This window comes from Galleria mellonella, unplaced genomic scaffold (assembly GCF_026898425.1).
Source record: "Galleria mellonella isolate WM207_F2 unplaced genomic scaffold, CSIRO_AGI_GalMel_v1 utg64, whole genome shotgun sequence".
Taxonomy (NCBI): domain Eukaryota; kingdom Metazoa; phylum Arthropoda; class Insecta; order Lepidoptera; family Pyralidae; genus Galleria; species Galleria mellonella.
The window spans coordinates 9416077-9443988 of NW_026442133.1; the positions used below are offsets into that span (position 1 = coordinate 9416077).

General features: G+C 31.1%; 1 protein-coding gene across 2 annotated transcripts in view; it reads left to right on the top strand.

Annotated features, from left to right (window-relative positions):
- LOC113512317 ((11Z)-hexadec-11-enoyl-CoA conjugase-like) overlaps positions 1-26680 on the top strand; it is a 39721-nt gene extending 13041 nt beyond the window's left edge. For both annotated transcript variants that reach the window (XM_031914877.2, XM_026896120.3), the window contains exons 3-7: positions 984-1114; positions 16050-16261; positions 19396-19581; positions 21467-21636; positions 23513-26680. In XM_031914877.2, the coding sequence (XP_031770737.2) occupies positions 984-1114; positions 16050-16261; positions 19396-19581; positions 21467-21636; positions 23513-23622 (809 nt within the window). In that variant the 3' untranslated portion in view covers positions 23623-26680. The remainder of the gene's footprint in view (positions 1-983; positions 1115-16049; positions 16262-19395; positions 19582-21466; positions 21637-23512) is intronic.
- The last annotated feature ends 1232 nt before the right edge of the window (positions 26681-27912 follow it).

Genomic DNA, 27912 nt, shown 5'->3' on the forward strand with positions numbered 1-27912 from the left:
CATAAGCCTAATCTAATACAAACTTGAAATGTTTTTTGGTATTTTTTTAAATGGAATAATTAATACAGTTACATATCTACTTATATCGGAAATATTTTTTCAAAAAATTCGTGATAGTTAATAAAAATAAAATAAAAAATTTTCATCTGAATACAGATATGCTTTTCTTTTAATTCATGTATCATATTTTAAGGAGTTTTCAACTATTATCAACCACAGTTATTACCTAGGTAACAAATTATAAATCTAACCTTTACATATTCTTCATTTTTATGTTATATACACGTAGTATGTCAATATTAGCGTAATGACACTGTTTAAAGTCTTATTTTTATGACATGAAGATTTATATAAGACATATACTCATACAGTAATTACAGTCATATTAGTTATGGAATATACTATATTGCCAGTTTTAATCTAAGTATGATAAAACAAACTTACTTTTGAGATTATGAGATAATTTTAAGAATTCGCAAAGAAAAGCACTTGCAAATTAAAAAATTAACATAAAACTAATAAATCCTAAATATTACAGTCTAAGTATCAAAAATGGCTAAAATTTTCAAAATAATAAAATTTCTGGTTAATTTTTTTTATCATCGATGATTAATAATGCATTTTAGAGTGATAAATACATAGACTATCTGAATACTGTTTTCTGAACTCATACGGGGATGTTAAAGAGAGTGGAATACCGAAGACCTCTCTCAAGCAATTATTTAAATCGTCTCATGAACATTATATAGGGAGAGCCCTAAGATATATGTATAATCTAATTATAATCATGATAAGTTAATTAGCCCTCCTCAAGTTGAGTTCACGAGTAGATAAGTATTAAAGACATTTCTTTTCATAAACAAAGCCTTTTCCAATACAAGTATATCCATAATAGGTGTACTTTTTAAAATCAATATCTTTCAAATTCCCTAATGCAAGGTTTTTAAAAAACAAAAAGTAATATCTTATATTTTATCCACCAGCATTGGCGACAATCTACACTTCGGGTTTCGGAATAACGGCAGGAGTACACAGGCTGTGGTCACATCGGGCGTACAGAGCACGAACACCGCTCAGGATATTATTAGCTGTGCTGTTCACCATCACTGGCCAGGTGATGATCAAATTATTATTTACTACTTAATGTATAAGTATCTACATCCATACTATGTACCATCCATATATATGGAATACTCAATGTAGTATTTTTTACAAACAGATATACAATACATATAATAAATATTCATGATTCCTTCAAGAGAGGCGTGAAAAATTGTTTAAATAAACTAGCATAGTGTGGGCCGCAAGTTAGATGCAATCTCGCGTTGGATTTGCGACCTACATAGATGGATTTCATAATCAGTTACCGTCAGGTGGCTATGGAGTCAATCTGTCGGATTTTATAGAAAACAAATTGTTGTTTTGTGCGGAGATATGTGCCGCGACAATCGGAAGGTGCGACACCACCATATTAATCGAGTAAAGTTCAAAATATCGACCGATATACGTAAGTTGTACAGAAACAGTATAGCTTAATGAACTCACCTATTTATCTTTTTACAAGAGATATATCTAAAAACATTTTCTCCTATTACATTTACAGTATATAAGAAAGCTCTATACTTAATATATCAGTAAGCCAGTCAGAGTCAGCATTTTCATCTGAGGTAATTAGTAGTAAATGTGACAATTACTAGCAAAACTGCCCATACGGGGAAGGCTTAAGTTCAGCAATGGTCGGTTAACGGTTGAAATGATAATAATGAGGTAGTTAGTTTCTTATTTTATTTAGATAATATCAGAATATGTCTTTAAAAAAGACTTAAACTACTAATATACTACAAGTATCGAAAATATAAAGCGATTCCATATATAAATAGTGTAGGTGAAGAAATAAAAGGCAAATGTCAATAGCGCTTGTTAGTCGGCCGACGAAATGTTTAGCCTAAATAAAAGGTGAAAAAATATAACTCCGCATTGCATGGTATTACCATATACCATTATTATAGGTTATAACCATGTTTAATTTGATGAATTTACTCATAATTAATAAACTCTACATGGGGGAAAAGAGATTGTTAGTAATACGGACTACCAGTCCCATTACTAGCGATATACTCTATCAGGTCGACCTCCACGTGGTCCCCCTTGGAAACCATTGTGTTGAATTCCAGGTGTATTCATTACAACGGGCTAACTAACCTGCCTTTCCATTCTCACCTATCATCCCTTACTTACTTGATGCCCCGCAGGCATATACCGTTAGTGCAGGCGGGGTTACCATTCCATTATCATCCATTAAAAAGAAACTCTACAAATCGTTAGACCGTGCAATCAACTGAAAGAACTTAATACTCTACTAGTATTAATGAAATAAATAACTTCCTTGTTTACTTCCTTATGCGAGATAACTTACTTTAAATGCTTCTTTTGTAAACACAAAGTCTCAATTTATTTTTTTCAATTAATAGATAAACAAAAAAAATTAACTCTATATATGTAGGTTGCCACGGAGCTTATTAAAAACTTTTAAGTCCATTTCAAATTTTTATTCTTATTACTTAACTAACAAATGAACTATGTGGCTAAATAATCTTTAAACACATGCACCTCGTAAATAGAACATCTGGTTTATATGTAAATGTAAGAACTTTTCATTTTTTATATTAACCCATTCATGTTTTATTAATATAATTTGATTAACGGTATTTAAGATGGATAACACAATAAACAGGGAGGATAGGGATTGTTTGTAATAGGAATATTAATCCTCTTTATTAAAAATGTAATTCATCAGGTCGACCTCCACACGGTTTCCTCCGGAAACCTTTGTATTTAGTTCTCTTTGAATTTGTCACATATTTATTGTCATCTCTTTACGTTAGGTATCTCAGTTTCTGGACAATATTTGTATGTTTTCCTTCTAGAGTACAAATTAGCTTGTATTTAATTCAAATAGGTGTGGCTTAGTAGCCAGTGTTGAAATGTTAATATGCTTATTAGTTTGATTTAATCAATATTAAATACCTAATATTCATCACTAGGGAGACATTAACAGCGAAATTAATTCCACGAAGTTACACATGACCTAATTCGATTTTGCTCTATTGATGTTATCAACGACTAGGCGTGCCCGCGATTTTTTATATTAAATTGATTATTTAATATATACATCATATACATAATAACTAAATATGAACATATCCCCACTCTCTTTCTCATAGATATACAAAAAAATTAAGAAGTCACGACATTTGCGTGTATTATCCTTATATTAAATAGTACCGTATAATCTATATTCGTATGTTAAACAAACCTGTGACATTTGTAACTATGACATCTGTATCCATGTATATCACTTAATTAACATATTAATGTAACTAAATATATCATCACTGTCATCGTGTTTTTTTTTTTTATGATAATAGAATACTACCCTAACGGTATACGCTGGCGGGGCACCAGTGAGAGATGATAGGTGAGAATAAAAAGGCAGGTCAGTTACCTTATCCTGATGAATACACCTAGTATTCTGGACGATGGTTTCCAGGGGGGACCACGTGAAGGTTGACCTGACAGGTCAACCTTCTAGCAATTGCTAGCAATGGGACTGGTAGTCCTCACTACTAACAATTTCTTATCGCCTGTTGAACATAGGTTTACCTCATATTTCGCTACGAAGTATAATTCAACGACTCCATCTTGCGGGAGTCATTCCAGGCTATGCTTTTCTGTACGAAGTTGCTGTTTATGGACTAAATGGACATGGACGAAAACATGAACTACTATTCATCCCATTCCATTAACAAATCATCGGTTAAGCGGACGAAGTCGAACAAATATTCAAAAAAAAATACATTTCTTTATTAACGCGACTTCCGAAAAAATAATTTTCATTTCATTCTCAATATTTTTATTTTTATGGATCCACACAATTAATTTTAAAGATATATACGCCGTACTATTTTTGACATAAGTAAATTATTTTTTTCCGACCAACATTTTACATTATAGCTGATAGTTGCTTAACTATATGCAAATAAATTATTTATCTATCTATCTTATTTATCTATCTATGTGTATGTATGTACGGCCTAGATCCCCCTTAAACATATATTAAAAAAAAAACTATAATCTTCGCTAACAGACGCTATTTTGATATACTGGTCTCCCTTTATTGATTGTTCCCTGGCGTGTTTACAAGCAATATCACGCCATCGCTACCTAGTTGCCACCTCCGACCTATAGACTATAACTACCTAATACATTAAGCACACCTCACACATTATTGAAAATCTTTATGCAAAATATTAATAGCTGTAACCTACAACTGTAACTGTAACCTTGTCCACTGCAAACAATTACCGTATGGTTCCGACATAGAATATGCCACCCTTTTTTTGCTAGGTAAGAAAGGAGAGGCCTATTCTGTGCCGGGATCACACAGTTAGATTAGATACGGTAGAGTAGAGTACGTAGAGGGAAAAATAGACAAACATCGTACTATCTAAATATCTAAAAAAATTGTTGCATAATTTATCCAATGTATAAATACATAATTACTTATTTAATTTTCATTAATGAAAAACCAACAGAACTAGATTTAATGAAATGCATATGATATAGCTAATACGTACAATCAACTAAATTAGACCTGATGTAAAAGGCACAAACATTGTAGGTAGGCAGTTATGTAAAATAAAAAGTTGAACTCACATGTTCAAAGATGAATTATCAAAGAACCACTGACTCAGTCCACATATTGCAGATTAAATCTTAGAATTAAATAAATGTAAATCGAATTCTCTAGATATTTCATTAAACTTATCGCTTTTATTTAGTTTTATAAGGAATACAAATAAAGGTAGATCTCTCAAGTTTACTCTTAACTATGTATTGCATTATAAAAACATTAATTCACCTCAATATTTTAAAAGCTATTCGTTTGCCATAATACAAAATCTAAATATTGATATGATTTTTTGCAAACATCAATAACGAAAACTGCAGTACATGGAATATAAAAATGCATCTTATATTTTACGTACTGCTTATATTCGCTCAAATAGCTGGCAAAAAATTCCAATAAGTGTAGATTATATCCAGCTGCTACGAACTTCGCCAGAAAAAGGTCATTATTGACAGCATCGGAAGACTTATTGAACCTAAGCAAGCAGCGTTTACTCGAAAATTTTAATAATTAAAGTTTACTACCTATTGTATAATTAAGTCAATCAAAGTAAATATATATAATGATTATATGACACACTGTTACATATTATATACTCATAACATTATTAAAATCGAAAAATTCGTAGGTACTCAGAATATTTTGTTCCACAATTGCTTGCCAAATAGACTACAAATAAATAGTGGAACAGTCATTCATATAAAGAAAATATAAATGAATGTCTATTTACTCGCAAGAAATGGCGCAGATTTTAATGTAATGTATAGATTTATTGCAACTTAAAAACTGGTATATGTTAGACTTTGTAGCATATCAACCTATGTAGATGAAACTATGGTTACCTTTCTGTTACTGGCTAGTTATACTTACGATAGATGTCATTCTGTATCTAAATAAAATTCTGTCTATTTTTCCTTTGAACAATTCGTAATCTTATTTTTCCTAAATATCTTCATAATAAATAACACGGACTCTATTTATCATAAAGTGGTAGCAGAACGTTACGTGTACTGAGTGAATCGCACTTAACCGTCGATCACAAATATTTTATTTTGAAGATTAGACACCGGGTTCTTCATAAGTGTGAAAAAGATTAAACTAGAGTTATCGCCATGGACGGAATTACAAAGTTTCAAGTCTTACCACTAAATGAACACAACTGGGTCACATGGAAATTTCAAATAAGACTAGCTCTAAAAGGTCATGGTCTCCTACATGTCGTCGAAAAAGACTTCGTAGACAAAGAAAGAGCTACGACTGCTGAGCTTGAAAAGTATGCCAAGGAAGATAGTACGAGGTTTGTCCGGAAAGTACGTATAAAAGTTTTTTAAAAATTTTATTTTACAATTATTCAGGTAAATCAATTTTATCCCCTTCAAAGTACTCCCCCTGTGACATAATGCACTTGTGCCAACGCCGTTTCCACTGTGAGAAGGCTACTTGAAAGTCCTCTGGTTGTAGGTTTCTCAGCTGCCCCGTCGTAGCTTTTTTTATCTCATTTATGTCCCCCAAATGCCGCCCCCGAAGTACCAATTTGGTTTTTGGGAACAAGAAGAAGTCACACGGGGCCAAATCCGGCGAATAGGGGGGGGTGTTCGGTCACCGTAATGGAATTTTTACTCAAAAACTCACGGACAACAAGAGAGGTGTGGGCAGGGGCATTGTCGTGGTGAAGAATCCAACGCCCCTCTCGCGCCAATTCTGGACGAACTCGTGCCACACGAGCTTTGAGGCGTCTGAGCACATCGACGTAGAATTTTCCATCAACTGTCTGGCCTGGAGGGACGAATTCTTGATGGACAATCCCCCGAACATCGAAAAAAACAATCAACATTGTCTTGACATTTGAGCGGGATTTTCTTGATTTTTTTGTTCGTGGTTCCCCGGATATCTTCCACTCTTTGCTTTCACGGCCATTCTTGCCGAGTTTCGAGAGAAACTTGATTACGACGCGCTGCTCTTCAACGGAAGCGGGCTCCATGCCGACGGGGTTTCGTTAAGAGGTAACTTCACAGATGGCGTGACAAGCCAGTTCGCACCGCACGGCGGTCAGACCAGAACAGCATTGTTAGGGACATAAGGAAGGGGTCCTGCGCTTACCTGGCCTCCCCACTCCTCTTTCTCGCATTCCAGAACACTTTTATACGAACTTTCCGGACAGACCTCGTACAGCATTTCTTATTATAACGACTAACTTGACACAAGAAAACATCATGAAGGTGATGCGCTTCGAAACAGCAAGAGAAGCTTGGTTGGAACTTCACCGAATTTATGAAGGAGATACAGAAGATCGAGCCTTTGATTTGATTATGACCTTCTTCAAATTCGTAAAGGATCCTGCTGACAATATTGGTACGCATTTACCTAAACTACGAAATATATGGAGAGATTTATCATTAGAAATGAAGAAAGAAGGAGTCAAAGAACTACCAGAAATCTTTCTTATGGGCAAGACTCTAGAAAGCTGTCCTGATGAATATTTCCAGTTCATTTCAAGTTGGAAGCTGCTAGCAAAAAAAGATCGAAGTATAGAGAAATTGACTGCCCACCTGTGTTCTTTCGAACGAGCACTACAGTCTCAGGGGACTCACGGTCAAGTAGAAGATGCTCTCATGCTTACCGGAAGTAAAGGCAAGTCTAAATTTCGAAAGAAGTCAGCTGTCAAAGATAAGTCGAAGAAATGCAATTATTGTGGTCTAAACAATCACTATATACAAGATTGTCGTAAATGGATATCAGATGGACGTCCGTTAACATCAATGGAAAAACCATCAACATCAAAACAAGGTAATACCTCTAACAACAATAAATGCAAAGCCAACATGATGCTAATGTCGATTGTTGAGGTGAACGCTATAGGAAATAGTGATAGTAATCAATGGTATGTTGATAATGGCGCAACTAGTCATGTCACAAATCGATCAGATTTATTTGAGGATTTTGAATCATTTGATAGCAAGTCACATACAGTGACAACAGCAAGTGGACAAACAATTCCTGCTACTGGCAAAGGATCAGTAATAGTTGAAGCAGATATTTATGGTCGAAAACAACTCATAACATTAAATGACGTATGGCTTGTTCCAGAAATTTCAAAAAACCTTTTCTCTGTCTTAGCTGCTCAAGATTGGTTAACTGACAGTACGTTTGTATCTAAAACAAACAGCTGTCAATTGATTGTAGATGGAGAACCTGCTCTTCTCGGAGATAGAGAAAAACATGGAGGTCTTTATAAGCTGAGATTATGTAACAAACCATCAAATCCGATCAAGATAAATGTCAATTCAGTGGATGCTATAAACATGCTACAGCTCTACCATGAGAGGTTTGTACATCAAAATAAGTCTCATGTGAGAAAACTCGTAGAACGGGAATTAGGTATCAAAATATCAAATCCTAATGATAAAACAGTTTGCGAAGGATGTATATATGGAAAAGCTCATCGTTTGAAATTTGGAACGAGAGATGGGATGTCAAAACCTGGGGAACGCATATATGGGGACGTATGTGGTCCGTTTGTCTACTCCGTGTCCAAATATCGTTATTTTCTACTATTAAAAGACGATTTTACAAAATATCGCTATTTATTCTTAATGAGATTGAAAAGTGAAGTCCAAGATAAATTGGTACAATTTATAGCTCAAGTAAAAACCACAGGACATGTTATCAAAGAATTTTTCACCGATAATGGAAATTCGTAAATGATAATATAAAGAAAATTCTACAAAAGGAGGGCATTGTGCATAGATTTATGCCGCATACACCACAGCAAAACTCAACTGAACGTGAGAATAGAACTGTTGTTGAAGCTGTCAATACTCCTGGAAGAGAACTATAAAGGCTTATGGGCTGAAATAACAAGAACAGTTGTTTATGTACTTAACCGTACTGGTCCTACCAACACAGATAAAACTCCATATGAGTTATGGTATGGTAAAAAGCCAAGACTTGGACATTTAAGAATAATAGGAAGCAGTTGCTATGCTCATGTACCGAAAGTATCACGCAAAAAGTTGGACAAGAAAGCAAAAAAGGGTATTCTTATTGGTTACAATGATGATGAAGGATATCGCATTTGGGAACATAAAACTCTTTCAATTATTAACTCGAGAGATGTAATTTTTGACGAAAAGACACTTAATCCTGTCGAGGACAATAGATCTCCTAGATCTGAAGAAAATATCAATATTGAACTTCAAGTCTGTCCCGATTTTGCAGATCGAGAACCGAACGAATCAAACATAGCGATTGTTCCAATTAATAACTATTATACTGAATGTGAAGATGAGGTTACTTCTTCAAACATAGATAATTTACCACAGATTGACACAAATCAAGAAAACGTATCAGAGGACAATTTAATAAGAGAAGATACTTTATCTCAAGAAGAAATTCTTAATGAAGAGCCTCAAGAGAAAAATGTAGATATAGATAAAATCACTTTAAGGGATCGCTCAAAATTAAATCCTCCACATAGATTTGACGAATTTGTCTTACACTGTGTTGAAAATGTTTATAACCATGAAGAAGAACCAAAGACATTCAAAGATGCGATGAAGTCTGTTGATAAAGAAAAATGGCGTAAGGCTATGGATGATGAAATCAACTCCCTGAAAGAAAATGAAACATGGGACTTAGTGTCATTACCCAATGGACGCAAAGCTATATCCAGTAAATGGGTATTTAAGATTAAAAGGAACTCTGATGGGTCTACTGACAAGTATAAAGCCAGACTCGTTGCTGTTGGTTACTCTCAAAAGAAAGGCGTTGATTACGAGAAGACGTTTAGTCCCGTAGCAAAAATGAGTACAATTAGATTACTATTGAGTATTGCTGCTCGCGACAATATGATTCTTACTCAATTTGACGTCTCTACCGCATTTCTTTATGGAAGCTTGAAAGAAGAGATATATGTTAAGCAACCTGAAGGATATGATGATGGAACTAACAATGTATGCAAGTTAAAACGCAGTTTATATGGACTGAAACAAGCACCATTGTGCTGGAACAATTGCATTAAAGACTTTCTTCTAGAACAAGGGTTTGTAGCTGGAGAAGATCCTTGTTTCTTCTCCATGAAGAGGGGGAAGGTAAGCTACTACTAAATATATACAGGTACTGATTAATGAGTTTCTCGAAATGCTACAGAAACGCTTTAAAATTAAGGGCCAAAGTAATAAAAATTTCTATTACTTTCTGGGACTTGAGATAGAAAAACATGAAAACTATATAAAAATACATCAAGGTGCCTATACTAAGAAAGTACTTACAAGATTTGGTATGCAGAATAGCAAATACACCAATAGTTAAAGATTCTGAATTGAGAGAAGATACTGAAGACAATGCATTTCCTTACAGAGAAGCAGTTGGAGCTCTCGCATACCTTATGGTAGGAACAAGACCCGATATTGCCTATGCAGTTGGGGTTGCCTCTAGACACTTAGAAACTCCTACAAAAACAGATATTACAAAAGTGAAACGAATATTTCGCTATTTGAATGGTACAAGGGATTACTGCATTACCTACAGGAAAGATACAAAGAAAGAACTGATCTGTTACAGCGATGCTGATCATGGTGGTGATCCTAACTCTGGAAGATCGACTTCAGGCCTAGTATGTATTTATGGAGGTCTAATATCATGGCGAAGTCAACTACAGACATCAGTAGCGATTTCAAGCACTGAATCCGAAATTGTAGCCGCTAGCGAAGCTGCCAGAGAAATAATATGGCTTAAACGTTTTATTGAAGGTATAGAACAACCAACGAGTAATCCTATTCTGTACTTAGATAACGAATCAGCCATCAAACTTGCATTAAATCCACCATATGAGTTCCACAACAGAACGAAACATATTAAGCTAAGACATTTCTTTATTCGAGAAGGCATAGCTGATGGGAATATGAAGATTGCAAAGATAGATACTGAACATCAAGTTGCGGACATGTTCACCAAGGCACTCTATAAACCAAGATTGGTGATGCTATGCCAACAAATTAATGTATATACATAATTTACAGATACTAGATCCTGAGAAAGGAACCATGAGCTTCAAGAGAAGATGTTAGACTTTGTAGCATATCAACCTATGTAGATGAAACTATGGTTACCTTTCTGTTACTGGCTAGTTATACTTACGATAGATGTCATTCTGTATCTAAATAAAATTCTGTCTATTTTTCCTTTGAACAATTCGTAATCTTATTTTTCCTAAATATCTTCATAATAAATAACACGGACTCTATTTATCATAAAGGTATATATGTATTTTATCAGACTCAATCAGAGATATTATAAAATACTACAGTATGACCTCTCCATTGGATGACAATGAACGTACAAACACTTGCTATTGTTATTTGTTTGCGATAATAATTAAATTAAAATTTTACTGCGCATAAATTGCAATTTCAGTCGTGGCACTGTAGTGATATGCAAAATGAGAATTATTGAAATCAGTTAAATTTCCACTATCTATATATTATTGGTACACACAAATGAATTGACAGACGTTATTTTACCCCCTACTGCTTTTCAATGGGTCAATTTGTGTAATAATTATAAAATCCTATATCTGAACATTGAGCAAACAATGTAAAGAGGGACACTCTGTGTTCATTGCACGCAACCGCGTAGCCTAACTTCAGGCTGTAGCTAAAAATCAGTGCTTTGTTTTTAAGCAAAACTATCACTGAGCTGTAGCCTATTTGAATCACTGCAACACACATGGCGAAAATTTATTTTCATATTTTATCTATTGTTTTATATTTAAAAAGATGTAATTCATTTGATTCTATGAACTCATTGTTATTAATTTACGTGTTCATAAATGGCTCAAATAAAGTGTTTATCTATCTATCTATTAAACTGTAACAAAATCATATATTCCATTGAACGATTTCGAAGATGAGCATGTCGTTCATTCATAGTGTGTAGGTACTGGGATTTTTTTATATTAAAATGATATTTATATTTTACTACGACTTAATTATTCAGTTGGAAACTCTTTTCATTCACTATTTTTGTTGTGATGTCAGTATTTGTTTCAAACATTTGAAATAGCAACTGAAACAATATGTATGTGGAAAAACTGAGAATTTACTTTTACCAAGCATTTTTTCTTCATACAAAAATACTTTTCTGGCTTCATTAAATATTTTTAATAATAAAATAGCCGAATTGTATAGCTGACTAGCATCTTATACCAATTCATTTATTTATTTTTATTTAACCTTAGAAAATTCCGCGTTTGTAATAATTAAATAACAAGTGGGAAATAAGATTTAATATAAAATAATTTTATACCATTTTCCACTAAGTTAGCACACTGACTTCTCCGACATCAACACAGGCAGAGAGAAATTCTAAAAACCATTTGTATTTTGTCTTATTTTATATATCCATAGCCTGTTATTATAAAAATATATTCAATATTTATAGATAAAAATGTATTAAACTATTTTTCCTCTGCTGTTTTATATCCCTACTATTGAATATAAATTTAAATACCTCTTAAATACTTTTAAATCTAAATATTTAAACTGCCTCCTATTATCTTTAATAAAAAAAATTATACTAAATATTTTTAATGGAGGATGAAAATAGGTAATATATGAATGTCATAAGCAGCACTGTATACTTAACTATATGTAGAGTGACGTCCTTAGTTATTTCTTACAACTTTTGACAACTAGGCCATCATCTTATTCGCTATTGTCGGTATCAAAAAACCCCAAACAAACAAAGATAGGTACATATATTCGTATTAAATACAATGGACTATCTAATGGTGTCTTATAGAAGGCCACCTCAAGAAACGATATAGGGTTAACAAGAACAATTGACTTCGTTTGCTGACGAGGTCAGTTTTATTATATCCAGTAAATAATATCTATCTTAAAATTTGTGTCGTGAAGCGAAACTTATAATGTAAATAAATTATTAAATACAATATATTCAATCTAATCCAAGATACAACAATCTAATACAAGATTCGGGTTACAATATAAATATAACAATCTTGCTACTATCTTCACGCATGGTATCTTACGAGGCGGGCAGAGAAAATGAGTTGCCTAATTCCTATATACTTCCATACATTTTTTGTGTCATATTCACACATGCCGGTTCCGAATACTCTTGTATCTCTGAGGTAACACATGGTCTGTCTAATTCTTGTTGGTTAGATTAAAACTGCCCTATTGCTTTATTCTTCTATACACAAATACATACCATAAATCGTTATACAAAATTCCCACAGATTTAACTACATTACACTAATTTGACATGATTGAAGAGATAAAAACCGAATCGAAGAAAGTCTTGATAGCTATACCGGAAAAAGAATATTACGACTGTTTCGTGGACTGGAAAAAGCGTTGGCAAAAATGCGATTTATCGGACGGGGATTATTTTGAAGGGGTTGAAATTGATTTGGAAGAATAAATAAATAATTTACATTTTACAAACAAATTCACCTTACTTTTTGATCACAGTAGTATAATTAATAATATAAGTATTTGATGCAGGCAATACCACAGAAAATAGCTAAGAATAATCTAGCCATACATAATATTATAGATGTAACATTTTTTTTATTTGTTACCTGTAGTACTTTAACGGCTCAACCATACAATATAAAATTATTCAAACATGTAATGTTTGGGATGGAAAAGGAATAAGTCACATTTTTACCGGTCAAACCATATATTCCGGTTACGCGGATGAAGTTGCTAACGAGTCTTGTTGATAATTTTAGTTAGGAATTTATTAATTAGATTATGGAATAATGAAATAAATAAATTGCATATACCTATAACTTGAGTTGTAAATGCAATTGTTAAATAGTAAATACCTAATCACAATACTGCTAGTTTCGATCCAACCTCAAGCGAATATTGTTAGCAATTCCTATAAATAGATTCAATAATTTACCTATGGTAGCAAGCGAGAAGTCAAATATATTACAAGTTATAGAGTAAGATTTACACTTCGTAAATTCTTGGGTATTTAAATTATGAAATTTGAAATGTGATAGCTTGAAATAAATTAAATGTCAGTTATTTAAAAGGCCAATATTTATTATCAAGTATTTTGAACTTTCTTACTTGTACAAAGTATACAAGTAGAAATATAACCCCAAAACAATTTTCCATTTAGTACGTAATTATTATTGTTGCTAAAATTTATGTTTTAATTAATTCAAATAAAAAAAATGTTTTTAACTATATTGCCTTCTACGTAATAAAATTTATGTATAGGTCTGTACTAATAGGCGTTTCTTTTGTACTGTTACCTAAAGCATAAAATATGGTCGTCTCGCCGTTCATCCTTGTTAGAAAGAACAAAACTAAAAAATACTGAACGGACTCAATACAACACTAATGAATAGAGAGATTTCTCAGAGAAGGTTTAAGGTATATATTTATATTAGATATTAACTGAGCTGTGACAATTTATATTGGAAAACTTACTAGAACTCCAAATAAAAATATGAATACCAGCGTTTCGACTATGTACTTAGAAATCATTAATCTCCATGTACATGGAATACTGAATGGTTTTTATTCAAATTTCCACAAATACATAAAATATTTACACAAGAATGATATGTTTTGTGTATTTAGTTATCACAATATATATAAAATATAAAAGTATATGTCAAATAAGTTACGAAAGTAACCATTCAAACTTCAGTTTTTTACATAAGCCGTCTAAAGCGTAACTTTTTAGTAGATTGAATGTATAACAAAATATAGGCTTGAAATAAATCAATTTGTCCAATATATATTTTACAATATAAACATTAATTTCGTTACATTCAAAATATAAAAAAAATAATTTACAATATATATAACAATCTACTTAATGCTTAATAGATAAAGTTTATCCATTAAGCTTTAAGTAGATTGCTTATTAAAATAATTAAAGCCGTTACCAAAGAATTTCATTGAGTTAACATATACTGTTTACAGAATATTCTTAGTTGTACCCTTACTTAATATATAATGAACTTTTACATCTTATAATTACGAGTATTATAAGATGTGAAAGTAAGTTCGTTTATTTGTTAGCTTTTGACGATTTAATTTGGTAGATATTCGACTATTCTAAATGAAAAAGGACTGTATTAAATAGAAGTACTGAATTGGAATGTATTACTATAGAATTTATTATATATATGTCTTAATATTACTTTTTTATAGATGAAATGGTAACTTTGAATGCCTCCTTGGTATACGCTTGCGGAGTACTAATGAGTGCCGATATATAAGGATAAAAAAGTCCTATAGCTTTTTATAACAAATTCAACACGAATAATAAAACACGATCGTTTCCAGAAAACTAACAGAACTACGTAGATGTCGACCTGATTTTAGACCAGATATAACTATGTAAGCAGTTATTGACCTGCTATAACTTTAATGTAAACGTACTCCTAATTAAGATACAATAAAAATCGAATCAACGTTATCCTGCAAACTGGATTTTATCTGACATATACATAGCTGGGTGGTACCATTTTAATGTTTTTTTTTTTTTTTTTTATAGTATTTATTTTATTCTTAAAATATTTTTATGTCATTGTGTTTTTTCTATTCGATCAAACTGCAGTTATATCGAATAAAACTAATAATTATAATGCAGCGGCATTGATTATTATAATTCTATTTATTTATTTATCTATTTGCCATAATTATGAACCAAGTGATCCCGGTATAGAATGGACCACCCTTTCCTTGCCCGTGGATGTCATAAGAGACGATTAAGGGAATTTGGTAGTCAAGGAATAGGCAACAGCAAACATCCTAACTGCTGTTACCAACCCACCTGCCAAACGTACAACTAATGGTAAAACTCCCCTCACAGAGTGGCTAAGTTCAGCAGTGGACAGTTAACGACAGATAAAAAAGCCTTATTGATCAACCCGCTAATTAATTATTTTCTCTCTAACTACACTGGGTTGGCTGGAAGAGATCTCTTTCAGAGATAAGCCCTCCCTTGCTAACAAGTTGTTAAACTAATCGCTATATGTATTGTTCAAGTGCAATAAAGAATATACATAAAATGTGATACAAAAGACGGACTTGATACTATAGGCATTCTATGTTATTAATTACAGCAAACAAACGTAGAATAGAAATAACTAGTAAATAGCGTTTCGGAACTACGAAAAATAAATATTATTAAGTTTTCCGCTTTCACCAACAAAGTAACGTCCATTTAATGACATTTTTCGATTTAATCCCAATATGAATGCTTCGAATGTCATCTGCATGATAATATTGATTTGGTTTCTGATGCATTTTAATTATATTTTCCATGAATAAAATATGAATATATATTTTTTCTTTAACAGAGGGATATATATACATGGGCGTTGGATCACCGCGTACATCACAAATACTCCGAGACCGTTGCCGACCCTCACGATGTTAGGCGAGGATTTTGGTTCGCTCACGTGGGCTGGCTAGTCCTCACACCTCACCCCGCAGTAGAGAATCGCCGGATAGCCCTTCAGAAGACTTCCTTAGATCTCCTAGCTGATCCCGTCGTGAGGATACAAAAACTGTAAGCTTTTTTATATTTTTTAATACTGTATAACACGTATCACATTAATTTACTATTTAATTTATTTTATTTTAGTTATGTCCTTTAGTATGTGAAATCAAACAACAACGTGACGCAAATGATACACCACCCTGACGCAAATAAATTTAAATACTTCATTTCCAAAATTGAAAGGACCGATAATCTAACAAAGAACCTTATACACTAAGCTACACATTAAAATATGGATGATGTAAATTTAGTTTTCATTTCTTTTCTCCAACAATTGTAGATATAACACTTAGATCATATACTTTAAGGCGAAGCAACTAGTGTCAAAAAGTCAAACCAAAAACAAGACATGTTTTTTTATAACAAAACGAATACTACAATTTTTTAGAGTCGCATTGCAAATAATTTAAATAAAGATTCGCAGATCATGCTGATTTTTCAATTTGAATTCAGAACTATTATTTTTCTTATGTATTTATAACTTCTTTTTTTAATGAAAAATAAACTTTTTAAACATTCAATACGTAGACGCTCTAATATGAAATCCACCTAATTTGTCTCTCGATTTCGTTCGGTTTCGGTTCATAGCGTGAACGTCCAACGCCGTATCGTAGCATGATTTGTGTTCAAGGTTCCGATCGGGATGCCTCATACATTATGTAAGCGAAATCACAACAACACTCTAATAATGGCGAAATTGAACAAATTGATACTGATTTAGTGTGTCTGTAAATAATTATATTTAATGATTGTTTTCTGTGAATCTTGCGAATTAAGCTGACAAGTCATCTACGTATAATACAAGAAGGTACTAATGCGGATTACTACGAAAGAAAACTACAGTGTTTCGGATTTGCGAGAAAAAATAGCAAATACAAGGTTGTCTGACGATGCGGAAGTGAAAAGATAAAAATATACCTACCTACTCATATATGAGAGGAAATCAGAAATGAATTTATTTTGTATAAATGTACGGTATTTATAGAAGGAAGGGATTACGTTACCCTTATTATACTTTGCATAGACGTCCAAATACGTTGTAATTTTTTAACTATTTGAAATTATATATACTAACATACTTTTTTATTATTATAAATGTTACATAATACGTATATTACATCATATGATGTAATATTTGTAATATTAATTTATATATATATATAATATATATATATATATATATATATATACAATAATATTATTTGTTAATATAATAATTTCATTAATTTTTTACTTTATTCTACAACTGCAATACTTATGTGAAGAATGTATAAGACGAAAGTTATGCTATGTGAAATATTACGTGTATTGTAAATGTATATTGTTTCTATAAAGATATAAACTGACAGCACTAAGATATAATACTCGTAGTAATAAAATATCTGAACCCAGCGGGTCTACCATGAATTGAAATTCCGAAATTTCGGACTCAATTTCGTGTTTTTGTTTATACCAAAATCGGACCAATAAATGGAGTTTAACATTTCGTTCGTCATACATTCTATCATAAAAGTCCAAAGGAACAATATTTTAACATTTTTAATATTTCCAAATGACATGTATTATGTAATTATAACATCAAATTTCTGTTTCGTTTGCCTCCGAAATTTCGGAAAACATTTCATGATAAGCCCTCAGATAACGAATAGTAAGAACAATTTAGGACATACTCAAACCTATTTAAAAAAACTATTTTCTCGTAATTTACATTCAGAAGTTATCCAAGCTTATCATTTTCTTTGCTTTTTTTATATTTTTATTTTCTCACTAATAAACATAAAAGGTTTTCTCAAAATAAATTATTATAATTCGTTATTTTATTTCTCAGAAAATTCTCAGTTATTTCGTTTCGCAAATAACATAGTTTAAGTAATTGCAATATAATCAGACATAATCCAAGAGAAGATGATAAGTGGGCATATCAAGTACATTCACCACAATAGCAACATTCAACAAATGTCTCTGACAATTACATCAGCAATTAAAGTCGTGAGCATTTTTTTTTAAATCCAATAATTTATACGAGTAGAAATGTTTGATATAAGCCATCTTTCGTCAATTTCACAGAATTTGTACTTTCCTACAAACAGTCTTAATTGGTCAGATCAGTTTTTGTCCTTGACAACGACTTTGACTCCTAGTCGGCTTACAGATGGTACACTCAATGATGACTAATGAAGCCAATATTTACGACATACTCTGTACGCTTCTAATGATCTGCTAACAGAAACGTACTATGTCAGAAGTACCGACTACAATCTCACATCATGAAATCCTTCATTAATAATACTTATTTACGTAACACGTAATATATTCGCGGTGTCGTGTTATCCCTTCAAATCAAAAGATGCTTACGTTATAAAATAAACTTATATTCAAAATTTTAATTTCCTAACCTTAGTAGTTTTAGTTCTGTGTTGTTAATAAGTCAGGACAAATTATTTTATAAATACCTATTTTCATATAACTGTATGGCATATGCTTGTTTGCCACCTCAGTAGTATAAAAAAAACCTGTATATTAGTAATACTCGCTTTTTAAATACGTAATCAGAATTAAACAAATTAAAAAAATGTACTACCACATTTATAATATTAATGAAGTAATAAAACTATACACACATAATTTATATATTCTTATTTACTAAGTACCATCAAATCGATATAATATAAATTTACCAACTACAATAATATCTAAAGTACCTACTCTCAGTTATTATACGATAGGTACATTCGGATTTGTATAAAAAAGCGTTTACCTTTAGAAATACAAAATATAAAGAAATATATCCAGTGATGTGACTTTTTATTGCTTGTCAGAATATATTTTAGTATATTAAGTTTCACTGGCAGAACACTTCTTTCAAATGTTAAATAATAAAGTAATAATACTAAACAATAATAATAAATTGTGTTAAAACGAATTTCTTAATTTAAAAACTATATAATTTTTAAAACCGCTCTTGATTTAATTTCTATGGGTTAAATAGGAAAACATATCCTTTTGGATAAAAAAATGAATTTAAGAGTTTTCCAAGTCATTTTATAAATGACAGCTTTATGAGGTAACAAATATAAAAAATGCCACCGAATTGATAAGCTTCTCCTTTTTTAATTGAAAAACAATATTTGTTTCCTTTCTAGGATCTTCATTCCTTCCTTCGGCCTGCTAAATATAGCACTGCCGGTATGGATACCTTGGTACTACTGGGGAGAGAGCCTACTCATCAGTTTCGTCATTAGCTTCGTAACCAGATTTACCATCACACTGAACGTCGCTTACTGCGTCAATAGCTTCGCTCACCTTTGGGGTAACAAGCCTTACGACAGGTAAATGTTTGTTTCATATAAATTATTGTTTGTCTTGCCAAAATAAATAATAATTTTGTCTTGTATATAACTTGTATCTTTCCAGCACAAGTGAGTACTAATTGTAAGTAAATTGCTACAAGCACAGTAGTAGTTGTAAGTGAATTGTCACTAGTGGATTTTGTATAAAGTTTATCCGCTTGAACATCTCTATCCCACTCGTATTTCTGTTCTAAATTTGCGGTACTTGCATAGCCGTATTTCAGTTAGAGGAGTTGGCAGTGAAATTACAGGATACAAAGGTATAACGTTTTGGTCCCCAAGAACTACCTGACTTTTAATGATTTCTGTTAAAATATAGATGATTTCTATTCTATATATTACATATAATAATAAATATTGAGTATAAGTAAGAATTATTAAGTATTTTAGAATGTGCACTCAACACCTCTTTTTTTATCATAGAAAGTAATAACTAACGCCTATAAACTTTAACAGTACCATGAACATCACAAAATACTCTGTGACAACCTTAATACCTCTCATATTTGCCATGTCTGAGGACTAAAGTTTTATACTTCCGTCATCTATAATTTTCCTGCCACAACCCATCTTTTAAACAGAAATACGGTTATGTAAGTATAAACACTTAGCGATAACAACTATTCCAAATGCTATGTCGACAGTATTTTAGGTGCTGGCTAAAAATAGTCATGAATATACCGACGGGCGTAGAGACATGAAGGTCTATACCGTAATATGTTCCTTGTAGTTATTCATTCTTTTGTAATACAGCTATTACTTGCTGGAAAATAAATCCCCATTCCTTTATAAACTCTTCTACGATTGACTGGAAGCGTTCTCCCTCGGGTTTAAATTCGTTCTTGTATATTTATCTTGTACTATGTCTTTTATCTTTGTATGTACCTAATATTTTTGTGAATTATGTAATGAAAACATCTATACAAACAATGGACAATAAGATTTATAACCATGAACTACTTTTCACTGATTTTTCTATCTCTTCCTTTCTTATTTCACATACTGGAAATAAAATGGTCAGTAATTCCAAAACAGGAAAATAATTAGACAAGTAATAAACATATCTTCATCATTATCATCGTATATCAATGTAGGTAATCTGCGAGGATCGAACCCACAACTATCGGATGATCATCACTTACACTCCTAAAGTTGTCAAATTATAAACATCTAGTAATTAGATGTTTATATATATATAGGCTAAAAATGAACATAAATTTTAAAAATAATATCCAGCAATTTGCCACAACATTACAAAAGTTACTTTTGTCTTCTTTTAGTTACCTCCTCTATTGTAAAATAATGTAAAGGCTTACCTGATTCAAAGGATTACCTGAAGATGAAGAATCGCCTATAAATACATACAGCTCTCACTTCTGCGGACTCAGATATAGACCTGTTATATCAGAATTTACACTATTTCAGCCTCCGGACTGAATAATATTGTTGCTTTATATATATAAAGTGATACTAATAATAAAATACAAAGTAACATATAATTCTGCTACCAGTCAATCGTTTCATTACCTATCAACCCGTTCCATATTCGCACGGATGCAAATTGTATATACAAACCTACCGTAAAAAAATATATTCAGTGAAATTCATAACAAACTGTTGCGTGGTTAAAAAGTAAGCGGACTGACTAACATTAACAACAAATTTGTATTCAAATATTACAATGTTATTATATATTAATAATAAAACAAGTTCACAGAGAAAAATCCTCGGGCACCGATATCACTAAAATCGATCTCTACCAAACAATTTTTTCAATGGAGAATCTAATATATAATATAGAATAATATAAGAATATAAAAAAGTAGTCAAGGCATTCTGTGTAATAACCTATCTTCCCTTATAGGTTCATACTCTCCGTTGAAAATCAAATGGTGAGTTTAGCAGCACTGGGTGAAGGCTGGCATAATTACCATCACGTGTTCCCGTGGGATTATCGCACATCAGAGCTTGGCCGTTTCAATGTGTCTACTAGATTTATCGATATTTTCTCCAAAATTGGCTGGGCATATGACCGTAAGTTTTTTTTTTATATATTTCAATAAATCAAGTAGGTATCAGTACTATAAATTAAAAATCAACCACATTAAAAACCAAGAAATAAATAACGTAAACTGATGGCAGGTTTCATTGTGCGTAGTATGAATGGAGTTTTTCAGAACTCAATAAGAAAAATTGTTGAAAATAAATATTATGCATTCTTGTGGTAATAGCTTCCATGAACTTATTTGCAGTCTGTAAAAACTCATTTTTTTCTCAAGCACTTTTTTATTTGTGAGAATTAGTTTCTAGATAGTTTTTAGATTCTAACAATCACAATTCATTTCCACTTTATACAATATATGCAAAGTTCAATAAATTTGTATATTTACATTAATACAAATCTGAATTTTCCGATATATTAAGTTGCATAAAATAAATCTTCACTAGTAATGTAAACGTAACTTTGTTTGTTTCTTACCTCTTGGCACCTTGGAAATTGGAATGCCAAACAATCTGACAGCCCACTTGATGGAATGTGGTAACCGTCGCCAATAGAAATAAACAGTAGGGGTGGGTAATATAATATATAACAATATTTATATATTTTAGTTACAATATCTATATACAAGTCCAACAAAGAACATGTTAAAAGTTTGTTATCTATAAAATAATATTGGATAATAGGCTTTTAACATATTCGAAAATAGACATCCGACCGATATGGGCGAATTCGAAATGGGTGGTGTCCTTCTTGATAACCATCAATATCCAGAGAAACTCAACATACGAATCGATATCCATTTCTCAGGACTTAAATATTATGACTCCGTTCTCTCTAATTTCATTGACATATCCTACCCTTTTGGAATAGAAAAGGAGATAGACTACTATTTATCTCGGTCTATCAATATATCTCAATTAGAGTTGTGAGACTCGATGCTCTATATATATAATGTTATACTCGTATGTTACTCATAAGTTGGACCGGGACGGATCGGGATTTGTGTACGTTTTGGAATTTTTCTTCTGAAAGGCACAGAAATCCAAATAAATATATAAAGAATAAAAAGAAATCCGATGTTACATAATTAATAAGTTGAAAAATTTACCTTCCGACTACATTTAACCCTGTTAATAATTTAAGATTTCAAAATGCAGAGTTACTCATTAAAATATTATAAAATTATCCAATGTTAATAATTTATAAGAGACTGGAATTAACGTGTTTTTTAATATATAATAATGGAATAGTTTACTCAGCCTACGCGTATACACTGAAAGAGCATGATAGGTGAGGATAAAAACAGGTCAGTTGGCCTATCGGGACGATGTCATCAGAAATTAACCACGATTGTTTCCATGAGAGACTGCGTGAAATCAACCTGACAGCGCATATTAAGTAATAACTATACATATTTACAAATACTATTCTTCTATCTATTTTCCACTTGATAGCTTGTTTCTGAGGAACTTCTAAGGCAAAAATAAATTATTATTTTTGTATTTTTTATAAATGTCAATCATTTGACATTTTTACAATCACAAAATAATTATTAGAATATGTTTTTTTCAGTTTTTAGTAATAAATCGTATATACCTTACAGAATATAAGATATTAAAAATATGGACTTATACTGTTACATTTCAGTATATATATACACTGAAATATTAGAAAAATTAAAAAAGAAAATTTAACGGGTGTCTAACCCGAAGAATTTTTAATATGGTTTTAGGGGTTTGGAATGGTAATGCTTTCACGATGCGATGGCGAAGCACCAGCGAGCGATAATAGATGAGAATGAAAATAAGTATGAAGGTCCCCTAACCGGGATAATATACCACTAGGCTACAATAATTACATTAATTACGACTCTCATAATTAAAGAAATAACTATGCTCTTTGTTACAGTTAAGGCGGCCACACCATCGATGATATCAAACCGGGCTAAACGAAGCGGAGACGGTACCTTTGAAGAAATAGAAGAACCACATCCCGAGTTCACCGAGTACAAACATTAAACAAATAATTCAATCATTGGACCAATTTATTTAATCATGATTTCAAAACTATTTTTGCAACTTTGCTTTAAAAATAACAGCATAATAACCGTCTATTGCTATAATCTAAAGTCTCAACTACTCTCGATGTTCATTATATAATGAAACAGATACGAGGTTATTTGGCATTTAATGCTTAATTTGAAATCTTGAGACTTAATTTTCGTTTATTCTAATTAAAAGTCAATCAGTTATAGAAATGTCCTTTAAAAATACGGGTAAAAATATTGTATTCTTAGTAAAACAAAATTTACGTACTGTAAACTACATAAGTGATTATTTGTATATGTAAAATACCAATTATGTTACAAAACTCACAGACTTTTCCAAGTGTATGTCCTAGATCTTTGTTTAGTGTAATAAATATTGCTTTTATTGTACTGAAACCATAAAAAAAACATATTTTTTATTATTATAAATTAAAACGTATACCTACTGTTTCCATAATTTTCAACCAACTTCAAAAAGAAAGAAGTTCTAAATTCGGTTATATTTTTTATGTTTATTACTTCATACCGAATTAAAAAATGGTTTTTTATCTAAAAATATATACTTACACATTGGTCCAATAGGATTTTTATCGAAATCGGTTCAATAGTTTAGTTTTTAAATCAAAATAACTGGTTTTGCCACAATTGAGGTCGGTTTTTTTATGGAACATAATTTTTAATTATTTTATCCACAATATATACTTTTATAGAAACATTGTACCATTGTAATTTTAATTGATAAATCAGCTAGTATTGTAATAATGTTTATTTGATATCCAATTACTTCTACAATTATTTTAGTAAATAATCGAAAATTCTTAAGTAAGCAGATTTCGTTACTTGTTTTGCCCAATTAATTTATCTTTAAGTACTTATTTAAATATTATATAATTCTTTAAGTCACGTCTGAATAAAAAAAATATACGTATATCTTGTCACATATAAAATACTATACAATGAGTTGTATTTACTTATCGATTTACATACATCATATGAATTTCTATGATATACACCATTACTTCCTTAATATGCCTATTCTACCAGTTATTTTATACAGTTTTTTTACCAGATATAGTCAGCGTACAATCTACCATGTTCACCAAAAATTATAATCTTTTTTTTTTATTCAACTTAGAATGGCAAACAAGCCGACGGCCCACCTGATGAAAAGTGGTAACCGTCGCCTATAGACATGAGCAGTAAGTACCATGGACATAACAGTATACTGTTTCGCCCATAATATCCCCCATGCGTTGCCATTCCTGAGGACTCGGGTGTTTTTCCTCTGTACCCTGTAAATTCACGCCATATCCCACCCTTCAAACCGAAACACAGCCATGCAAACACAACTGCTTCACGGTAGAAACACGAATGGGAAAGAGGTACTCAAGCAATCGACTTTTGCACAAAGTTTTCCTCTGGTAAATTCATAATAATAACTAATTTATGCCCTGAACCGTTGATTTTTTATTTATAACTTTTTAAATTGAGTTTTATCGAAAACATTACGAAAAATTGTGTTTTTTTAAATAGATAATACTAAGTTTTGTAGTTCAATTATGCTACAGATTGATATGTATTATTCTTTCCACTTGTTTACTAATGATTTTTTTGCGACATTAATTATTTTTATAAGAAGACGATCGATGAAGATTTGTGATTTTCTTTAACACCAGAAAAGAAAATTTTACACAAATATTCAGTATACTCAAGATACTGGCAGTATATATAGTATAGTTTGTTCTTTATTTTGTAATTCTTCCCAAATTCAAATAAAATGTGTTTTCTGTAAATAAAACTCATTCTGTGAGAATATTAATCTATGCAACCGATGAAATTTATCTCTCAATCAAAAAATATATAAAAGAGAAAGGCATTCCTGACGCCTTCCTTGTAGAGAAATATACTTTGTTTTTCTTTTTGTATAATGAGATTAATATAAAATCACTTACCCCTATGTACTTGTGTATATTTTTACATAGATAGCTAACTAATATTACCCTAAATTACTCCAAATCTACACAACAAAATAGACAATGGTAACAAATATACGTAAAATTAATTAAATTGTTTATTTAAGTATTTACAAAAATAATTTCTTGGTCCACGATTAAAATTAGTTCATTACCGTGGGATCATCAATGAGCAAATAATTAAACAACTAGGCCTAATTTTCTACATAAACTTATTGTAGTACTTATCTAAGAGTATAAAAATAGCTATAATTTTACAAAAAAAAATTATTTGTGTTTATTTATTAGTAAGATGTTTTTAATTTATTGTACAGGTGTATATTATTTGTTTCCTTTTTTTAAAATATCACAAGACTATAAGTACATGAAATTGAAGATATTTTACTTATTTCAACTCATAGAAATTAAATCAACAAAGATATTATTACATAAAATTTCTTTTTGTGCCATAAAACTCTATATTCATTATTCTGCAGGTAAATATAAAATACTAATCAGCTTTTTTTTTTTTATAATTTCTTTATTGTTTTATTAATAGTTATTTATTTAATATAAACAACTTTAAATCTATTATCATTACCAGCCATTTCTTGACTTGTTATGCTAACGTGTACCTAAATTTACTGTATATCGAAATACTATATCTTTATATTTAAGAGAATACTTAAATTTAATACGTGTAAAATATCGTTTATTAGTTTCTGAACATTTACTGTAGTTTTAGTTTTATATTTTTAAAAGAGTACAAATAACGAAGTAGAATATATAATTTCCAGTATTTACTATATTTTAAATTGTTACTAATAATAATTAATTTAACATAAGGAAAAGTCTTTATTTCAAAAATTAAATTTTTTAACATACAAAGCTTATATATTAAAGACAAAGTGCGGAAATTGTATTCCAATTTATAATTGCTTTTTGTCAAAAAAGTGTCTGTTATATGACCTTACATTAAAATAATTTTATCTGATGCATACAAAAAATTTTTTGCTATCTAACGATGTATATATCTTATTTGTGGTTCTCGTGCTAAAATTAAATTATTTTCTTTCATTTGTTTTCCTTTTTCAAAATTCAAAATTCAAAAATCATTTATTCATGTAGGACATTTTAGCCGCTTATGAACGTCAAATTTTTACATTAAAATTTTATTTTTTTTCCCTACCGTCCAGTTCGGTATATAGATCCAATTGAGAAGAACTGGCAAGAAACTCAATTGAATTACTTTTTTTTTAAAGCCAGTTTATTTACAATGTATATTTATATAGGTGTCTATGTCTAACATTAAATGAAAATTCAGTGCATGAACAACTATTGCCATGCACACTCGTCATTCAAGTAATCGTTTAGTGAGTAATAGGCTTTGCTCAGTAAATATGATTTAACAGATGTTTTGAATTTATTTAAGGGTAATTCCAACATATCCTTTGGTATCTTATTGTAAATTTTTATACCTATTCCCATAAAAGACCTATTAACTTTTTCTAAACGATACTTGGGGACAGCAAGTTTGTCTTTAAATCTAGTATTAATATTATGAATATTGCTGTTTTTTGGAAATAAGTCAAGATTTTTATGAACATATAGGATATTTGAATATATAAATTGAGAAGCAACGGTGAGAATATTTGCCTCTTTGAATTTCTCTCTTAATGAGTCACGACTCTTCATACAGTAGATCGCTCGAACGGCACGTTTTTGTAATATGAATATATTCTTAATATCTGCCGCTTTTCCCCATAGTAATATTCCATAAGAGAGTAAACTATGAAAATAACTAAAATAGACTAATCTAGCAGTATCAGTATCAGTGTACTGTCTAACTTTACGCACAAAAGCTGCTGAACTTAGTTTCGCTGCAAGGCTTTGAATTTGTGCACCCCATTGTGTTTTATTATCTAGTGTGATTCCTAGAAAGACAGTAGATTCTATAAATTCGAGAGATTCGTCATTTAATTTAATATTGCAATTAGTATTAAAACTTTTAGACAGAGAGAAATTAACACATTTTGTTTTTTTAGCGTTTTTACTAAAGATTGTTAGTTGTAAACCAGTGCAGGAGATGCCGCAAAGCACTATTTACATCGTCATAATTATTAGTCATTCTATTAACTTTAAAAATCAATGAAGTATCGTCTGCAAATAATACTATGCCGCATCTATCCTGCATGGCATATGGGAGATCATTAATGTAAACTAGGAATAAAAATGGACCGAGAATAGATCCTTGAGGTACACCCATTTGCACAAGTGACCCGTCAGACGTAGCGTTGCTAATCTTCACT